The sequence below is a fragment of the Malaclemys terrapin genome, chromosome 1 (assembly GCF_027887155.1).
Source record: "Malaclemys terrapin pileata isolate rMalTer1 chromosome 1, rMalTer1.hap1, whole genome shotgun sequence".
In the NCBI taxonomy this organism is placed as follows: Eukaryota; Metazoa; Chordata; order Testudines; family Emydidae; genus Malaclemys; species Malaclemys terrapin.
Window position 1 is genome coordinate 354,466,446 of NC_071505.1, and position 15,538 is coordinate 354,481,983.

The 15,538-nt window shown below is 45.0% G+C and overlaps 1 protein-coding gene across 1 annotated transcript; it reads left to right on the top strand.

The window, feature by feature from the left end:
* The first annotated feature begins 12,742 nt into the window (after positions 1–12,742).
* On the top strand, positions 12,743–13,741 carry LOC128834135 (olfactory receptor 52R1-like). The gene has a single exon (XM_054022670.1). It carries the CDS (start codon positions 12,743–12,745, stop codon positions 13,739–13,741), a length of 999 nt encoding a protein of 332 aa, XP_053878645.1.
* Positions 13,742–15,538: the final 1,797 nt, after the last annotated feature.

Sequence of the window (15,538 nt, forward strand, 5' to 3'; positions counted from 1 at the left end):
GGACTGATGACCCCCAACCTGACTGGGTGATTCCAGAGAGACTTTTGCAAGCCAACAGTTTATTCCATCACTATTGGGTTCCTGATCTCTGAACACTGAAAAATCACTTGAATGTATCTGATCTGTTAACCGTTTATAGCTCTTATTTTCTTTTATTATTAACCCTTTCGTTTTTAATTGCTAAAGGATTAGGAGCAGTGTGATCATAGGGTAAGATCTGAGTTCTATATTGGCCTGGCTATGTGGCTGATCTCTTGGGATTGGAAGGACCCTAGATCCGGTTAAACCAGTTTTCAGTAACCACTCATCATACACTCCAGTGTCCCAGTGGTGAGCCAAGAGCTGGGATGCCTAAGGAGACTGATTTTTTGGTTTCTGTTAACCAGTGTGGTGAGACAGAAGGTTACTTTTGTTACTGGCTTGGTATAATTTAATGATAGAATAACCACAGTTTGGGCTGAGTCTGCCCTATTTCTCAGCAGTTGGTCCTGAATTTGGCATCCTCAGCTGTGTCCTACTGAGGCATGGTGACACATGGACACAGAGTTGACTGTTGATTGGTGCTTCACAGACTATTGCTCACTACTCCCAGGAAGTATCCCCCTTTTACAGATGGGGAAACTGAGGCAACAGGAAGAGCTTAGTCTCTCTCAGACCTGGCTGGTACGGTCCATGCAACAGCACAGACACCTGGTTCTCTCTCTCCATTGGTTTATATAGTGCAGATGATCTCCCTTGATTTCAGTGAGGTGGCACCCACTTACACTATATGAGGATTTGGCCCAAGTCATTTAACTAGAAATAAAGTGTCATCAGACATCAGGGAGCTCGGAGTGAAGAGACCCATCTCTGCCACGGATTCACTGGGTGACCTTAGGCACAGCCTCTCCATGCATTAAACAGAGATGATTATTTATTATTTCTAGTGTATTGCTATCACAAGGTCCTAATCAGGGTCTTCGAGTCACATGTTGCACTGATTTGATTGCTTGCAGAACATCGTTGGCCTCTATGCACTGTGTAGAGTTCCAGGAAGTGTGTGGTCCCTTGTAAACAAGCAGGAAATGAAGACAAGGAGATGTCTTGGGGGTCATTCTATATCCTCTGCTCTGTTTTGCTGTAGAGAGCCTGCTCCTTGTACAAAGAAAGGAGGAAAGAGTTCTTTAAAAGTGAGAGGTGGACAGATGTCCATGAACTTGGCTGTTTCCTCGAAGCGTCGCCAGCCAGCCCTCCTGGCTTTGAACAACCTGCCCAGCCAGGGGTTGTTTGGAGAGTCCCTGTGTTTCCTGGGACTAACCGCAAAACAGATCTCCTGGGATGGGGTCCCCAGGGTGCAACCTGGACTATGGGACCACTGAGCCCTCTGTCCCACCAACCTGGGGTATCCGTCTCTCACTGTGATGCTGAGTCAAGCCACAAACCTCTGGCAGTTCCAGCACTTACCCAGCCATCCACAGGCAGGGACACACCCAGCTGAGTTATATGAATAATCTCCCCTCCACTCATGACCTAACACTAGTGAGGCTCCAGCCAATTCCCCCCAGCTCCCCAGTCTTGCACCCCAGAGCTGCACCGTCCTGGCCTGGTGCGAAGCCTGGCCAGGGTAAGTTCATTACCAGTCCATCCCTCCCTCGATGTGGAGAGGATATGCACCAGCCTTTGCAACCTGAGCTGTGATTTCCTAAGCACTTCAACACACTGCTTAAGGTAAAATATAAAACATGTTTATTCACTACAGAAGATAGATTTGAAGTGATTATAAGCAGCAGGCACAGAGGTCAGACCTCAGAACTTAGAGTTGGTTACAGAAGAAACAAAAATCAAATTAAAATAAACAATTGTAAATAAATTATATTTCCACAAAGTGGAAGAGCTCCAGACAGAGAGCCTGAGCGCCCCACCCAGAATAGCCATTTGCCTGATGCTCAGGGCACTCATGTGAGACATGGGAGACCTGTGTTTAAGTCCCTGCTCCAAATTAGGTAGCGCAGAAATTTTGGATCTAGTCTCCCATGTCTCTCTCTGGCCTGGAAGTCTAAATATTAAGATGGGTGAACTAGAGTGTCTCATATTAAATGAGGATATTTATATAAAAGGCATCACAGAAACTTGGTGGAATGAGGATAATCAATGGGACACAGTAATATCAGGGTACAAAATCTATCAGAAGGACAGAGCAGGTCATGAGGTCATGCCGGGGGGAGGGGGGGAGGGAGTGGCACTATATGTGAAAGAAAGCATAGAATCAAATGAAGTAAAAATCTTCAATGAACCAAACTGTACCATAGAATCTCTATGGAGAGTAATTCCATGCTCGAATAAGAAGAATAGCGCAGTAGGGATATATTACAGACCACCTGACCAGGATGGTTATAGTCATTGTGAAACTCACGGAGATTAGAGAGGCTAGAAAAATTTTTAAAAACCTCAATAATAATAGAGGATTTCGGCTATCCCCATATTAACTGGGTACATGTCACCTCAGGATGGGATGCAGAGATAAAGTTTCTTGACACCTTAAATGACAGCTTCTTGGAGCATCTATTTTGCTTCATAATTCACATTGTTCTGTCTGTTACTACATGATACCACTTAAATCCTACTTTCTGTATTTAATAAAATCACTTTTTACTTATTATTTAACCCAGAGTATGTATTAATACATGGGGTGGGGGGGGCAAACAGCTGTGCATATCTCTCTATCAGTGTTATAGTGTTATAGAGGGTGAACAATTTATGTGTTTACCCTGTATAAGCTTTATACGAGTTAAAACTGATTTATTTGGAGTTTGGACCCTTTGGGTTTTGGGCATCAGAGTATTAAAGACAGGAACACTTCTTAAGCTGCTTTCAGTTAAGCTTGCACTTTGTGGGACGTGGTTCAGACCCTGCGTCTGTGTTGGAGCAGCCTGGCGTTCTGGCACAACTAGGCAGGATCTGGAGTCCCAAGCTGGCAGGGAAAGCAGGGGCAGAAGCAGTGTTGGCACATCAGTTGGCAGCCCCAAGGGGGTTTCTGTGATCCAACCCATCACACCCTCCACATGGCACCCGTCAAAACCCCCTTTGTCTTAGCTACAAACAAAGATCAAAGATCAAACCATGCTTGCCAGCTACAGAGTGTTAGTAACTTGAATACAGGTGGACACGGGACCCCTGTTCAGTTTGGACAGGAGAATTCGTTCAGTCTCATTCCAGTGCTTAAAAACCCAGGTCCTCCTCACCAGAGAAATACCCCCCAATTAGCAAGATGAGCAGGCAGCGAGTTCAGCTGTGGGAATCCAACCGCCCTTCAGCCGGGTCAGTCCTGGAAAGTCTGATTCAGCCTGGAACATTTGATTTCAATTCCAACTGGGAGTGAATGGGAGGAAATGAACCAAGGGGGAGAGACCAAATCCAATGCAAACATTGAACCAGTCTCTGTCCTGCATATAGGGACCCCCTTCTTCCAAGGCAGCTTTTGGGGGGAGGCAGGGCAAGGCCTCTGTCCCCAGGCAAGGCCCCCGGCTGCCCTCTATCCACAGGAACATCCTGTTGGTGTTGGTTTTACAAACTCTGTTCCCCCGAAGCGACCCCAGTGACTGTGATGCGTTGGCAGGTTTCTGAGTGGGAGCGAAAGTGGAGTTCCGGAGTTCACACCTCATAGAAGCGGGTAGCTCACAAAATCCAGCTAGTTCTGAAAACCTCAGATTTTCTAAGTATTTTGAGGATCCTTCAATGAAAGGTGCTGTACAGTATGATGATCGTTACTGATGAGAATTACTGATCTCTGATCCCTTAGCAACAGTCCAGTGTGGCTGCAGAAAGTGTTCGTGTCTCCCCTAAGTCATCTATCCCCAGATCTGTCTATCTACTACCTACTCATCCCTCCTGGGCATTTATAGGCTATCAGGCCCTGTGAAGACCTAGGGACCATCACTAGTTTTCTTCCTAATTGACTATAATTTTTCAATATACACAAATGCACAGAGCAGCCAATTCCTCTCTGACTCAGCACAGAGTCCAAGAGTTCTCATCTCTTTGGGAACATCCCATAATTACTGTTTACTTTTAAAGGTGGATAAATAGCACAGAAGTGCAGACAGGCCTGTCTCCAGGCTGTTTACATCCAGATGCAGCTTCTCCACTAGAGACTGAGCAAACCCCATTGGGATTGCACAGAGCTATACTATAAATGGTGCACACACCTGTTTTGCTCTCTGCATCAGATGTTGCTGCAGATGCTGGGGTGAGAGAGGTGTGGGACACAGCTACCTGAGGGGGAGATTCCCAGGGAAGACACTTCCATCTCAGGATTCACAGGTACCCATCTCTAGCTGAGGAGCTCACCAGCTCAACAAACCCAGTGCAACATGGGCGTGATGGGATAGAGAGTTAGTCTGGGTTCCTTTCTCTTCTGCACAGCCATTAAACATCCTAGGGCCCTTACTACAGGTGATGAATTTGCTCCAGTATCACTGGACAAAATGTCATAAGGATCCCCTCTGTCCATATCCTTGTTGACCCCCTCAAAGTATTCTAGTAGATTGGTGAGGCATGATTTCCCTTTACTAAAACCATGTTGACTCTTCCTCAACAAATTATGTTCGTCTATATGTCTGACAATATTGTTCTTTATTATAGTTTCAAGCAGTTTGCCCGGTACTGAAGTCAGGTTTACTGGCCTGTAATTGCCGGGATCACTTCTGGAGCCATTTTTAAAAATTGGCATCACATTAGCTATCTTCCAGTCATTTGGTACAGAACCTGATTGAAATGATAGGTTACAAACCACAGTTACCAGTTCTGCAATTTCACATTTGAGTTCCTTCAGAAATCTTGGGTGAATACCATCTGGTCCTGGTGACTTATTGCTGTTTAATATATCAATCTGTTCCAAAACCTCCTCTACTGATATCTCTATCTGGGATAGTTCCGCAGATTTGTGACATAAAAGGAAAGGCTCGGGTTTGGGAATCTCTCTCACATCCTCAGTCGTAAAGACCGATGCGAAGAATTCATTTAGCTTCTCTGTCCTTGATTGCTCTTTTAGCACCTCGATTGTCCAGTGGCCCCATTGGTTGTTTAGCAGGCTTCCTGCTTCTGATGTACTTAAATTTGTTTTTGGTATTACTTTTGAGTCTTTGGCTAACTGTTCCTCAAATTCTTTTTGGCCTTCCTAATTGTGTTTTTACACTTCATTTGCAAGTGTTTATTCTACTTTCTATTTTCCTCACTAGGATTTAACTTCCACTGTTTAAAGGATGCCTTTTGCCTCTCACTGCCTCTTTTACTTTGTTCTTTAGCCACTGTGGCTCTTTTTTGGTTCTCTTACTATGTTTATTAATCTGGGGATACATTTAAGTTGAGCCTCTATTATGGTGTCTTTAAAAAGTTTCCACATAGCTTGCAGGGATTTCACTTTTGGCACTGTGCCTTTCAATTTCTGTTTAACTAACCTCCTCATTTTTGCATAGTTCCCCTTTCTGAAATTAAATGCTACAGTGTTGGGCTACTGTGGTGTTTTACCTGCCACAGGATTTTTAAATTTAATTATATTATGGTCACAGATTTATTTGGGCATAAGCTTTCGTGAGTAAAAACCTCACTTCTTCAGATGCATAGAGTGAAAGTTACAGATGCAGGCATTATATACTGACACATGGAGAGCAGAGCACTTCCACGTGGCTGGACTGTACAAAAATGAGATAAGCCATTTACAATGCACACTTCACTTCTCTACAGAGGAAAAAGGACTGTAAGTTATCTAAACTAATACCTGCCACTGGGGGCTATAACAATGGTACCCTCAACTCATCTAACAACATTGTCAATCTTTCCAACCACACACTTAGCCCAGCAGAAGAGTCTGTCCTATCTCGGGGACTCTCTTTCTGTCCCACCATCCCCATGAACATGATACAGTTCTGCGGTGATCTGGAAGCCTACTTTCGTCGTCTCCGACTCAAGGAATATTTTCAGCGCACCACTGAACAGTGCACTGACCCACAGGAACCCTCCTACCAACACTACAAGAAGAAGAACTCTGCATGGACTCCTCCTGATGGTCGAAATGACAGACTGGACCTCTACATAGAGTGTTTCCGCAGACGTGCACAGGCTGAAATTGTGGACAAACAACATCACTTGTTCCATAACCTCAGCCGTACAGAACGCAATGCCATCCACAGCCTCAGATACTGGCTACCATGGATGTAGAAGCACTTTATACCAATATTCCAGATGAGGATGGACTACAAGCTGTCAGGAACAGTATCCCTGATGAGGCCACAGCAAGCCTGGTGGCTGAGCTTTGTGACTTTGTCCTCACCCACAACCACTTCAGATTTGGGGACAACTTATACCTTCAAGTCAGTGGCACTGCTTTGGGTACCCGCATGGCCCCACAGTATGCCAACATTTTTATGGCTGATTTAGAACAACGCTTCCTCAGCTCTCATCCCCTAGTGCCCCTCCTCTACTTGCGCTACATTGATGACATCTTCATCATATGGACCCACGGAAAGGAGGCCCTTGAAGAATTCCACCTGGACTTCAACAATTTCCACCCCACCATCAACCTCAGCCTGGACCAGTCCACACAAAAGATCCACTTCCTGGACACTACAGTACAAATAAGTGATGGTCACATAAACACCACCCTATACTGGAAACCTACTGACCGCTATACGTACCTACATGCCTCCAGCTTCCATCCAAGACACATCACATGATCCATTGTCTACAGCCAAGCCCTAAGATACAACCGAATTTGCTCCAACCCCTCAGACAGAGACAAACACCTACAAGATCTTTATCAAGCATTCTTAAAACTACAATACCCACCTGGGGAAGTGAGGGAACAGATTGACAGAGCAAGACGGGTACCCAGAAATCACCTACTACAGGACAGGCCCAACAAGGACAATAACAGAACACCACTGGCCATCACATACAGCCCCCAGCTAAAACCTCTCCAGCGTATCATCCACGATCTACAACCTATCCTGGAAAATGATCCCTCACTCTCACAGACCTTGGGAGGCAGGCCAGTCCTCGCTTACAGACAACCCCCCAACCTGAAGTAAATACTCACCAGCAACTACATACCACACCACAGAAACACCAACCCAGGAACCTATCCCTGTAGCAAACCTCGTTGCCTACTCTGTCCCCATATCTACTCTGGCAACAGCATCAGAGGACCCAACCACATCAGCCACACCATCAAGGGCTCATTCACCTGCACATCCACTAATGTTATATATGCCATCATGTGCCAGCAATGCCCCTCTGCCATGTACATTGGCCAAACCGGACAGTCCCTCCGCAAAAGAATAAATGGACACAAATCGGACATCAGGAATGGTAACATACATAAGCCAGTAAGTGAATATTTCAATCTCCCTGGTCATTCTATTACAGATTTAAAAGTCACTATCTTTGAACAAAAAAACTTCAGAAACAGACTTCAAAGAGAAACAGCAGAACTAAAATTCATTTGCAAATTCAACACCATTAATCTGGGCTTGAATAGGGACTGGGAGTGGCTGGCTCAATACAGAAGCAGCTTTTCCTCTCCTGGAATTGACACCTCCTCATCTATTATTGGGAGTGGACTACATCCACCCTGATTGAATTGGCCCTGCCAACACTGGTTCTCCACTTGCGAAGTAACTCCCTGCTCTCCATGTGTCAGTATATAATGCCTGCATCTGTAACTTTCACTCTATGCATCCGAAGAAGTGAGGTTTTTACTCACAAAAGCTTATGCCCAAATAAATCTGTTAGTCTTTAAGGTGCCACCAGACTGCTTGTTGTTTTTGTAGATACAGACTAACACGGCTACCCCCTGAGACTTGACATTATGGTCACAATTACCAAGCGGTCCAGCTATATTCACCTCTTGTACCACATCCTGTGTTCCACTAAGGACGAAATCAAGAATTGCCTCTCCTCTGGTGGGTTCCAGGACCAGCTGCTCCAAGAAGCAGTCATTTAAGGTGTCAAGAAACTTTATCTCTGCATCCCATCCTGAGGTGACATGTACCCAGTCAATATGGGGATAGTTGAAATCCCCCATTATTATTGATTTTTTTATTTTAATAGCCTCTCTAATCTCCCTGAGCATTTCACAGTCACTATCACCATCCTGGTCAGGAGGTTGGTAATATATCCCTTCCGCTATATTCTTATTATTAGAGCATGGAATTACTACCCATAGAGATTCTATGGTACAGTTTGATTCATTTAAGATTTTTACTTCATTTGACTCTAGGCTTTCTTTCACTTACAGCACCACTCCCCCACCAGCACAACCTCTTCTATCTATATTTTGTACCCTGGTATTATTATTATTATCCTCATTACACCAAGTTTCTGTGATGCCTATTATATCAATATCCTCATTTAATAAGAGGCACTCTAGTTCACCCATTTTATTATTTAGACTTCTAGCATTGGTATATAAGCACTTTAAAAACATGTCTCCTTTTAGCTGTCTACCATTACACCATGTAATTGAATGGGATTCTTTTTTATTGACTGTTTCTGATCAGACCCTGCCTGTATTTTATCATCTTCCATCCTCTGGTCCTCACTAGGACAGAGAGAATCTCCATTAATAGATCCTCCCCTAAACGATGTCACTGTCTGAATCACTTGCTCCTTCGCACCTGTCGGCTTTCCCCCAGCCCTTAGTTTAAAAACTACTCTACAACCTTGTTAATGTTAAGTGCCAGCCATCTGGTTCTGTTTTGGTTTAGGTGGAGCCCATCCTTCCTGTATAGGATCCTCCTTTCCCAAAAGTTTCCCCAGGTTGTAATAAATCTAAACCCCTCCTCCCTACACCATCGTGTCATCCACTCATTGAGACCCTGGAGTTCTCATCTACGTACCTCTCTGTCTCTCTTAGCTCCTCCAGTTCAGCCACTCTGGTCTCCAAAGCCCGTACGCAGTCTCTGAGGGCCAGGAGCTCCTTGCACCGAATGCATACATATGCCACCCACCCATAGGGCAGGTGATCATACATGCTGCATTGGGTGCAATAAACTGGGTAGCCCCCACTCTGTTGCTGGACTTCTGCCTGAATTCTCTTTTTACTGTTGCAGCTGGTTCCTTTGTTGTTGTTTGGTTTATATCAAGGGGGTGGTTTTGGCTTTTAAGTTTAAAGGATGTTGAGTTCTAGCCCCTGCTCACACTCCCCCTCTAAACTCCCTCACCAAACTCCCCATTAGCCACTGCTGTTTGTAGCTCTTCTGTTCGCTTGGGAACTGGTTTTAAAGCCCTGGTCTCCCTCAGTAGCCCCGCCCCCTGGTTAAGGGTTGATGGTGCTAAAAGGCTTAGGGATCACAGCCTTGTTAAGAAGCTCTCAGCTCTCAGCTTTGCCTAGCAGGCCGCTAGGCTCAGCATACACATGGTCAGCACACAGTCCCCCAAACGAAAATTTGCTGTGCTGTCATTTGAACCCATTGACTCTTGTCTCACCCACTGTGGTGAGACAGAACAACTTTTCTCCATCTTTTTATGGCAGCCTTTCAAATAGCTGAAGACCGCGATCATGTCCCCATTCAATCTTGTCTTTTCCAGACATATCCAGTTCCTTCAGCCTTTACTCGGATGGTTTGTATTCCATCCCTTGGATCCTCCTTGTCTCTCAACTCTGGATCCTTTCCAGTTCCTCTACATCCTTCCTATACACGGGTGACCCAAACTGGACACAATGCTCCAGCTGAGGCCTAACCCGCACTGAGTAGAGGAATACTATCACCTCCGGAGACTTGCATGCTCTGCCTTTGTTAATGCAACCCACAACTGCGTTTTCTTCCTGTGCAATAGCAAAAAAATCCACATTCCTGAAAGTTGTCGGTGTATCAACCTAACCCCCGTGTAGACAGCATGAGGTCGATGGAAGAATTCTTCCATTGACCTAGTTACCACCTCTTGAGGAGGTGAGCTACCTACGCGGATGGGAGAACCCTTTTATCGGTGTAAATAGTGTCTACGCTGAAGCGCTATGGCAGTGCTGCTGTAGAGTTTTGAGTGTAGAAAAGCCCTCAAGCAGATCTTCCAGGAAAGCATCCAGTCTGCATCTGCCGACAGGGGGAGTTGGAGAATCCACCACTTCCCTTCGCAGTTTGTTCTAAAGGTTAATCGCCCTCAGGACTAAACATTTGGCCCTTATTTCCAGGTGGCATTTGTCTGGCTTCAGCTTCCAGCCATTGCGTCTTGCTCTGCCTTTCTCCGCTTTACCAGTGCTTCTCACCCTATGAAAGTCTCCGCTTGATCATTTTTTAAATAAGTTAAATATCTGATGCCCTTAAGTTTCTCACTGTCTGGCATTTTCTCCAGCCTCAAATAATTTTTGTGGCTTTTTTCTGCACCCTCTTCAATTTTTCAACAGCCTTTTTGAAATATGGACTACAGAACTGGTCGCAGTCGGTTTCACCAATGCCATGTGCAGAGGCAAAATCCTTCCCCTGCTCCAACTCACCACTCCCCTGTTTATGTATCCAAGGATCACATCAGCCCTTTTGGCCACAGCATCTCACTGGGAGCTCACTATGAGTTGGTTGTCCACAATGACCCCTAAAGCCTTTTCAGGGTACCTGTGTTCCATAATACAGTGCCCTAGTATGTGGATCCAGCCTGCATTCCCTCTTCTGAGACAATAACTTTTCATGTGACTTTATTAAAATGTTTTGTTTGTAGGGGCCTATGCTCCCGATCAATCAATGTGCCTGCCATGGATTCATCATTGTAACCGGTGATTTTCTATTTCCTTCCAGATCATTGATGAAAATATTGAATAGCATCGGGACAAGAACTGATGCCTTCAGAATCCCACTAGAAACACCCCCATTCACCCCCTTGACAACTGATATCTGAGATCTGTCAGTTAGCCAGTTTTTAATCCACTTTACATGTGCTCTACTGATATTGTAGACTGTTCATTTTTTATCTGAATGTTTTCCCCTACTGAATACAATGTCTCTGAGAAATTGAAGTTTCTTGCATCTGCAAAGTACCGTTGACCAATCAAACGTGCACTTTCTTTAAAGGATGAAATCAGTTTGATTTGACAAGACCTGTTTTCCATAAACCATGTTTTTACTGGCATTAAGTATATTCTTAGACTTTTTTTAAACTAATCCCATACCAGCTTTTCCATTGTTTCCTAAACTTGAGAAATCTTTTATTTTTAAATTTCCCATTTAACACAGAACTCTCCTGTATTTGCCTTTTTTTTTTTTTTTTTTTGGCTCTGCTGCTGACAGATTGTGTACTTCCACTTCCGACGAGGATGTGTGGTTGATTGGTCAGTTCGTTACTCTGGTGTTTGTAACACTAAGGTTCTACTGTAGATGCTGTTTAACATCCTCCTTGGCAGCTAATGGACTGGGCAGTATTTCATCACTTCATGTGATATGAGTACCTCATACTGCTTCTTTCCAAATGCAGAACAAAACTATTTCTTCAACACATCCATGTTTTCTGATTTGAGAGCCAAAGAAGTTTCCTTTCTCCCTCTAGTAATTGCCCTAAACCTTTTCTAGGATTTCTTTCCTTCTTAATATACTTAATAACCTCCTTTTTGTTATCCTTAGCCCCTCCAAGCATGGAGTTTTCCATTTTAACATCCCTTTAACATCCCTTATCAATTTTTATAACTTCCAATTTGTATAGATTGCTTTTACCCACATAATTCCTGCCTTAACTTTGCCACTGAATCAGGTTTTTAGCCAAAGTTCTCCACTTCCTTGAGTGTGGAATCGTGACTTTTAAGCTATCCAATAAACTCTTCTTAAAGAACTCCCAAGTATCAGTCCCATATTTATGTCTAATATTTTCCTCCCAATCAGTTTTCTTGGTAATTTTCTTCTGCTTTGGGGAATTAGCCCTTTTGAAGCACTAAGTATCTATAGATATTATGGGTTGTGAACTGTTCTCTGTTTGTCCAATTGAATGTAATCAGTTCTATTCTTTATATTCCTCTCCTCTATTATGTGCCTCCTTCTTTGTGTCTTCTCTAAACTAAACAGTCCCAGACTTATCAGTTTGTCCATATATGGCAGCCCTCCCCATTCTCAGAGCTTGTCTCAGAAATCCCCTTTATAATGCTGTATCCTTTATAGAGACTGGATGACCAAAACTGAGCACATATCCAGAGCAGGTTATTCTCCATCCCATTTCCTAGGTATCCAAACATTGTCTTTGATTTGGCCACTACTGCAAATGAGTATGTGTTTTGTTGACTTGCTATCATTGACACCGAGGTCTTTTCCCTGAGGTGTGTTCTAGTTGGGACGTTTCTCCCTGGCACATGTCTTGCCAAAGGTTTGGGTTTTTACAATCTCAGATTTTGAGCAACCGGGTGAATGGGGAACTCTCTACTGCATGGACTCCCTAGCCTGGCTTTCATTGCATTAAGGAATAATGATGGATAACCAGTATCCACACTCGTGTTTCCTGCTGGTGCCTCTTAAGGTGTCCCACATCACAACATGTAGAATTATTGATGCATGGAGCACCATCAAATATGGAATTGGCATTAGTAGGGCCAGTTGTTAATAAGTAATTTCTCTGAATAATGAAAATGTCATTGTTCAGTGTGTGAAGAGCGACCAATCTGCTTCACCCATGAGAACAGCTTCCAGTAGTGCATGTAGTGTCTCATATTAACATTGTCTCTCCATCCAGGCATTTGTACTGCGACCATCACCCTAGAGCCTGGGCACATACAGGAAGTCAGGGGAACGTACGGTACATGCAGGAGACACTGTTCTGCCTTAGAGTTGGACACCTTCTCCCCTACTCCATGTCTGATTCCAACACAACCAACTTCACCAACCCCTCCACCTTCATCCTGCTGGGTATTCCTGGCCTGGAGGCGGCCCATGTCTGGATCTCCATTCCCTTCTGCACTATGTATGCCATAGCCATCTTGGGGAACTTCACCATCCTGTTCATCGTGAAGAGGGAGCCGAGCCTCCATGGGCCCATGTACTATTTCCTCTGCATGCTGGCCTTCAGTGACCTGGTCCTGTCTACATCCACCCTGCCCAAAACTCTGAGCATCTTCTGGTTCAATTCCAGGGAGATCAATTTCAATGCCTGCCTCACCCAGATGTATTTCATTCCCTGCTTCTCAGTGATAGAGTCTGGGATCTTTGTGGCCATGGCTTTTGATCGCTATGTGGCCATCTGCGATCCCCTGAGACATTCCACCATCCTGACAAACCCCGTAGTGGCCAAAATTGGCCTGTCCGTGGTGCTGCGTGGTGGCATGCTTGTACTGCCCTATCCCTTCCTGGCAAGTTGGTGGCCATATTGTAGAACCATAATTATCCCCCACTCATACTGTGAGCACATGGCCGTGGTGAAGCTGGCCTGTGCTGACATCCGCGTCAGTAGTTACTACGGCCTCTTTGTGGCATTCATGGTGACGGGTTTGGATGTGTTTTTTATTGCCGTGTCCTATATCCAGATCCTCAGAGCCATCTTCAGCCTCCCCACAAAGGATGCCCAGCTCAAGACTTTTGGGACCTGCGGCTCCCACCTCTTTGTCATTTTAGCCTCTTACATCCCAGCTCTCTTCTCCTTCGTCACGCACCGGTTTGGCCACAATGTGGCCATACATTTCCACATTATCATGGCCAACGTGTACTTGCTCGTGCCCCCCATGCTGCACCCCATCATCTATGGGGTGAGAACCAAACAGATCTGGGACAGGCTGCTCCACCTACTTACTTATAAAGGGACCTAACATTTTCTCCTGGTGCTCTGGCTCTCAGACCAAGCTCCGTGCAGAGCTGGCTGGTGACATGGTGCTGGGCCGTCATCCCTGAATCACTTACCGGATAGTCAAAAAGACATTAAATCCTTTCCTGACCTTAGTGTGCTGTGTCAGCATGACAAACTGGGAATAGGTCTATGGACAATTTAGTGGGTTGCCACATCTCTAATTGTTTGTATCTGGACCCCCAAAACCCCACCTCTTGCCCCACCTCTTCTGCCAAGGCTCTGCCCCTGCTTTACATCTTCGCCCCCAAGGCCCCGCCCTGTCGCTTGCTCCTTTATTCCCCTCCCCCAGTCACTTGCTGGATCATTTCCAGCTCCCTCCCTCACCCCGGTTACAAGGAAGCCATTTCAGATTTTGGTGGGGGTGGCAACTTCAACTGTGATTCCAAGGGTTACCTAGGGTCTTGAAAACTCTAGTTTTTTGGCAGATAACTTAGCAATTAGCTGACAGGAGCACTGTATCTAATTCTGATATAAAAGAAAGAAAATAAAATAAATATTAGATCCACTCAGCTCTAATACTAACATGTTCTGACATCTTGTGCCAAGTCACTTAAGGGACACCGGTTAGGATTAACATATTAATGTATATTCTTACTTTGTTACTAATTCTGCGGAGAGAGAGACCCCATGAAGACTCCTGGGTTCTAGCTCAGCTCTGGGAGGGGAGTGCAATCTAGTGCGTTACAGCGCAGAGAGTGGAGATACATCTAGGGTCTCTATAAAAACATCAGAATGGCCATACTGGGTCAGACCAATGGTGCATCTAGCCCACTATCCGGTCTTCCGACCGTGGCCAATGCCAGGTGCCCCAGACTGAATGAACAGAACAGGTAATCATCAAGGGATTCATCCCCTGACACCCATTACCAGCATCTGGAAAACAGAGGTTAGAGACACCATCCCTGCCCATCCTGGATAATAGCTATTGATTGACCTATTCTGCATGAATGTATCTAGTTCTTATTGGAACCATGTTATAGTTATGGCCCTCACAACTTCCCCTGGCAAAGAGTTCCACAGGTTGACTATGAAGAAATATTTCCTTTTGTTTGTTTTAAATCTGCTGCTGACTAATTCTATTGGGTGACCCTTAGTTTTTGTTATGAGAAAGAGTAAATAACATTTCCTTCTTTTCTTTCTCCACACCAGTCATGATTTTATAGACCTCTGTCATATCCCCCTGTGATGTTATGAGTGTAATATAATATCTCATTAAAAGGTGACTGGGCTAGAAAGAATAAATTACTTCACAGGCTGACCTGACCCATGGCTGAACTTCAGAGACTGGTTAGGAAGATCTGTAAATGAACAGAGCTTTGAGATTCAGCCGGCATTGTTAGAGGTAGAAAGGGAGGTGTTTGCTCAGTTCTTGTGATGTAAGCAAACAAGTCTTGTCTATTGCTATATGTAAGCGGGGGAATGGTCCCGCTATTGTGGGGAGCTTTCCTGGTTTCTGCACTACCCCGGTGAAGTGGACTAGCGAAAGGATCTGAGTCCCCGCTCCCACTTCCTTTACCCAGAGGCCTCCCTGCCCTTGAGGTCTCCTCTTCCATTCTCCTGTCTGGCAGAGTCCTCGTAAACCCCGACAAGGCTGGGCCCAGGATTCCTGGGGGGCTCGACCCCCAACCCTGCTGTGGTCACCCAGGACAGGGACTAGAGTGTCCCCACTCCGGGGTACTCTGTTTGCACTGGGCACCTCCTTGACCCACTGATCATTTCATACAATTTAAAGCAAATAAAAGTTGTTTAATTAACAATT

Excerpts from the sequence above, each read along its gene's own strand:
- LOC128834135 (XM_054022670.1), top strand. The coding sequence starts at position 12,743 with ATGCAGGAGACACTGTTCTGCCTTAGAGTTGGACACCTTCTCCCCTAC.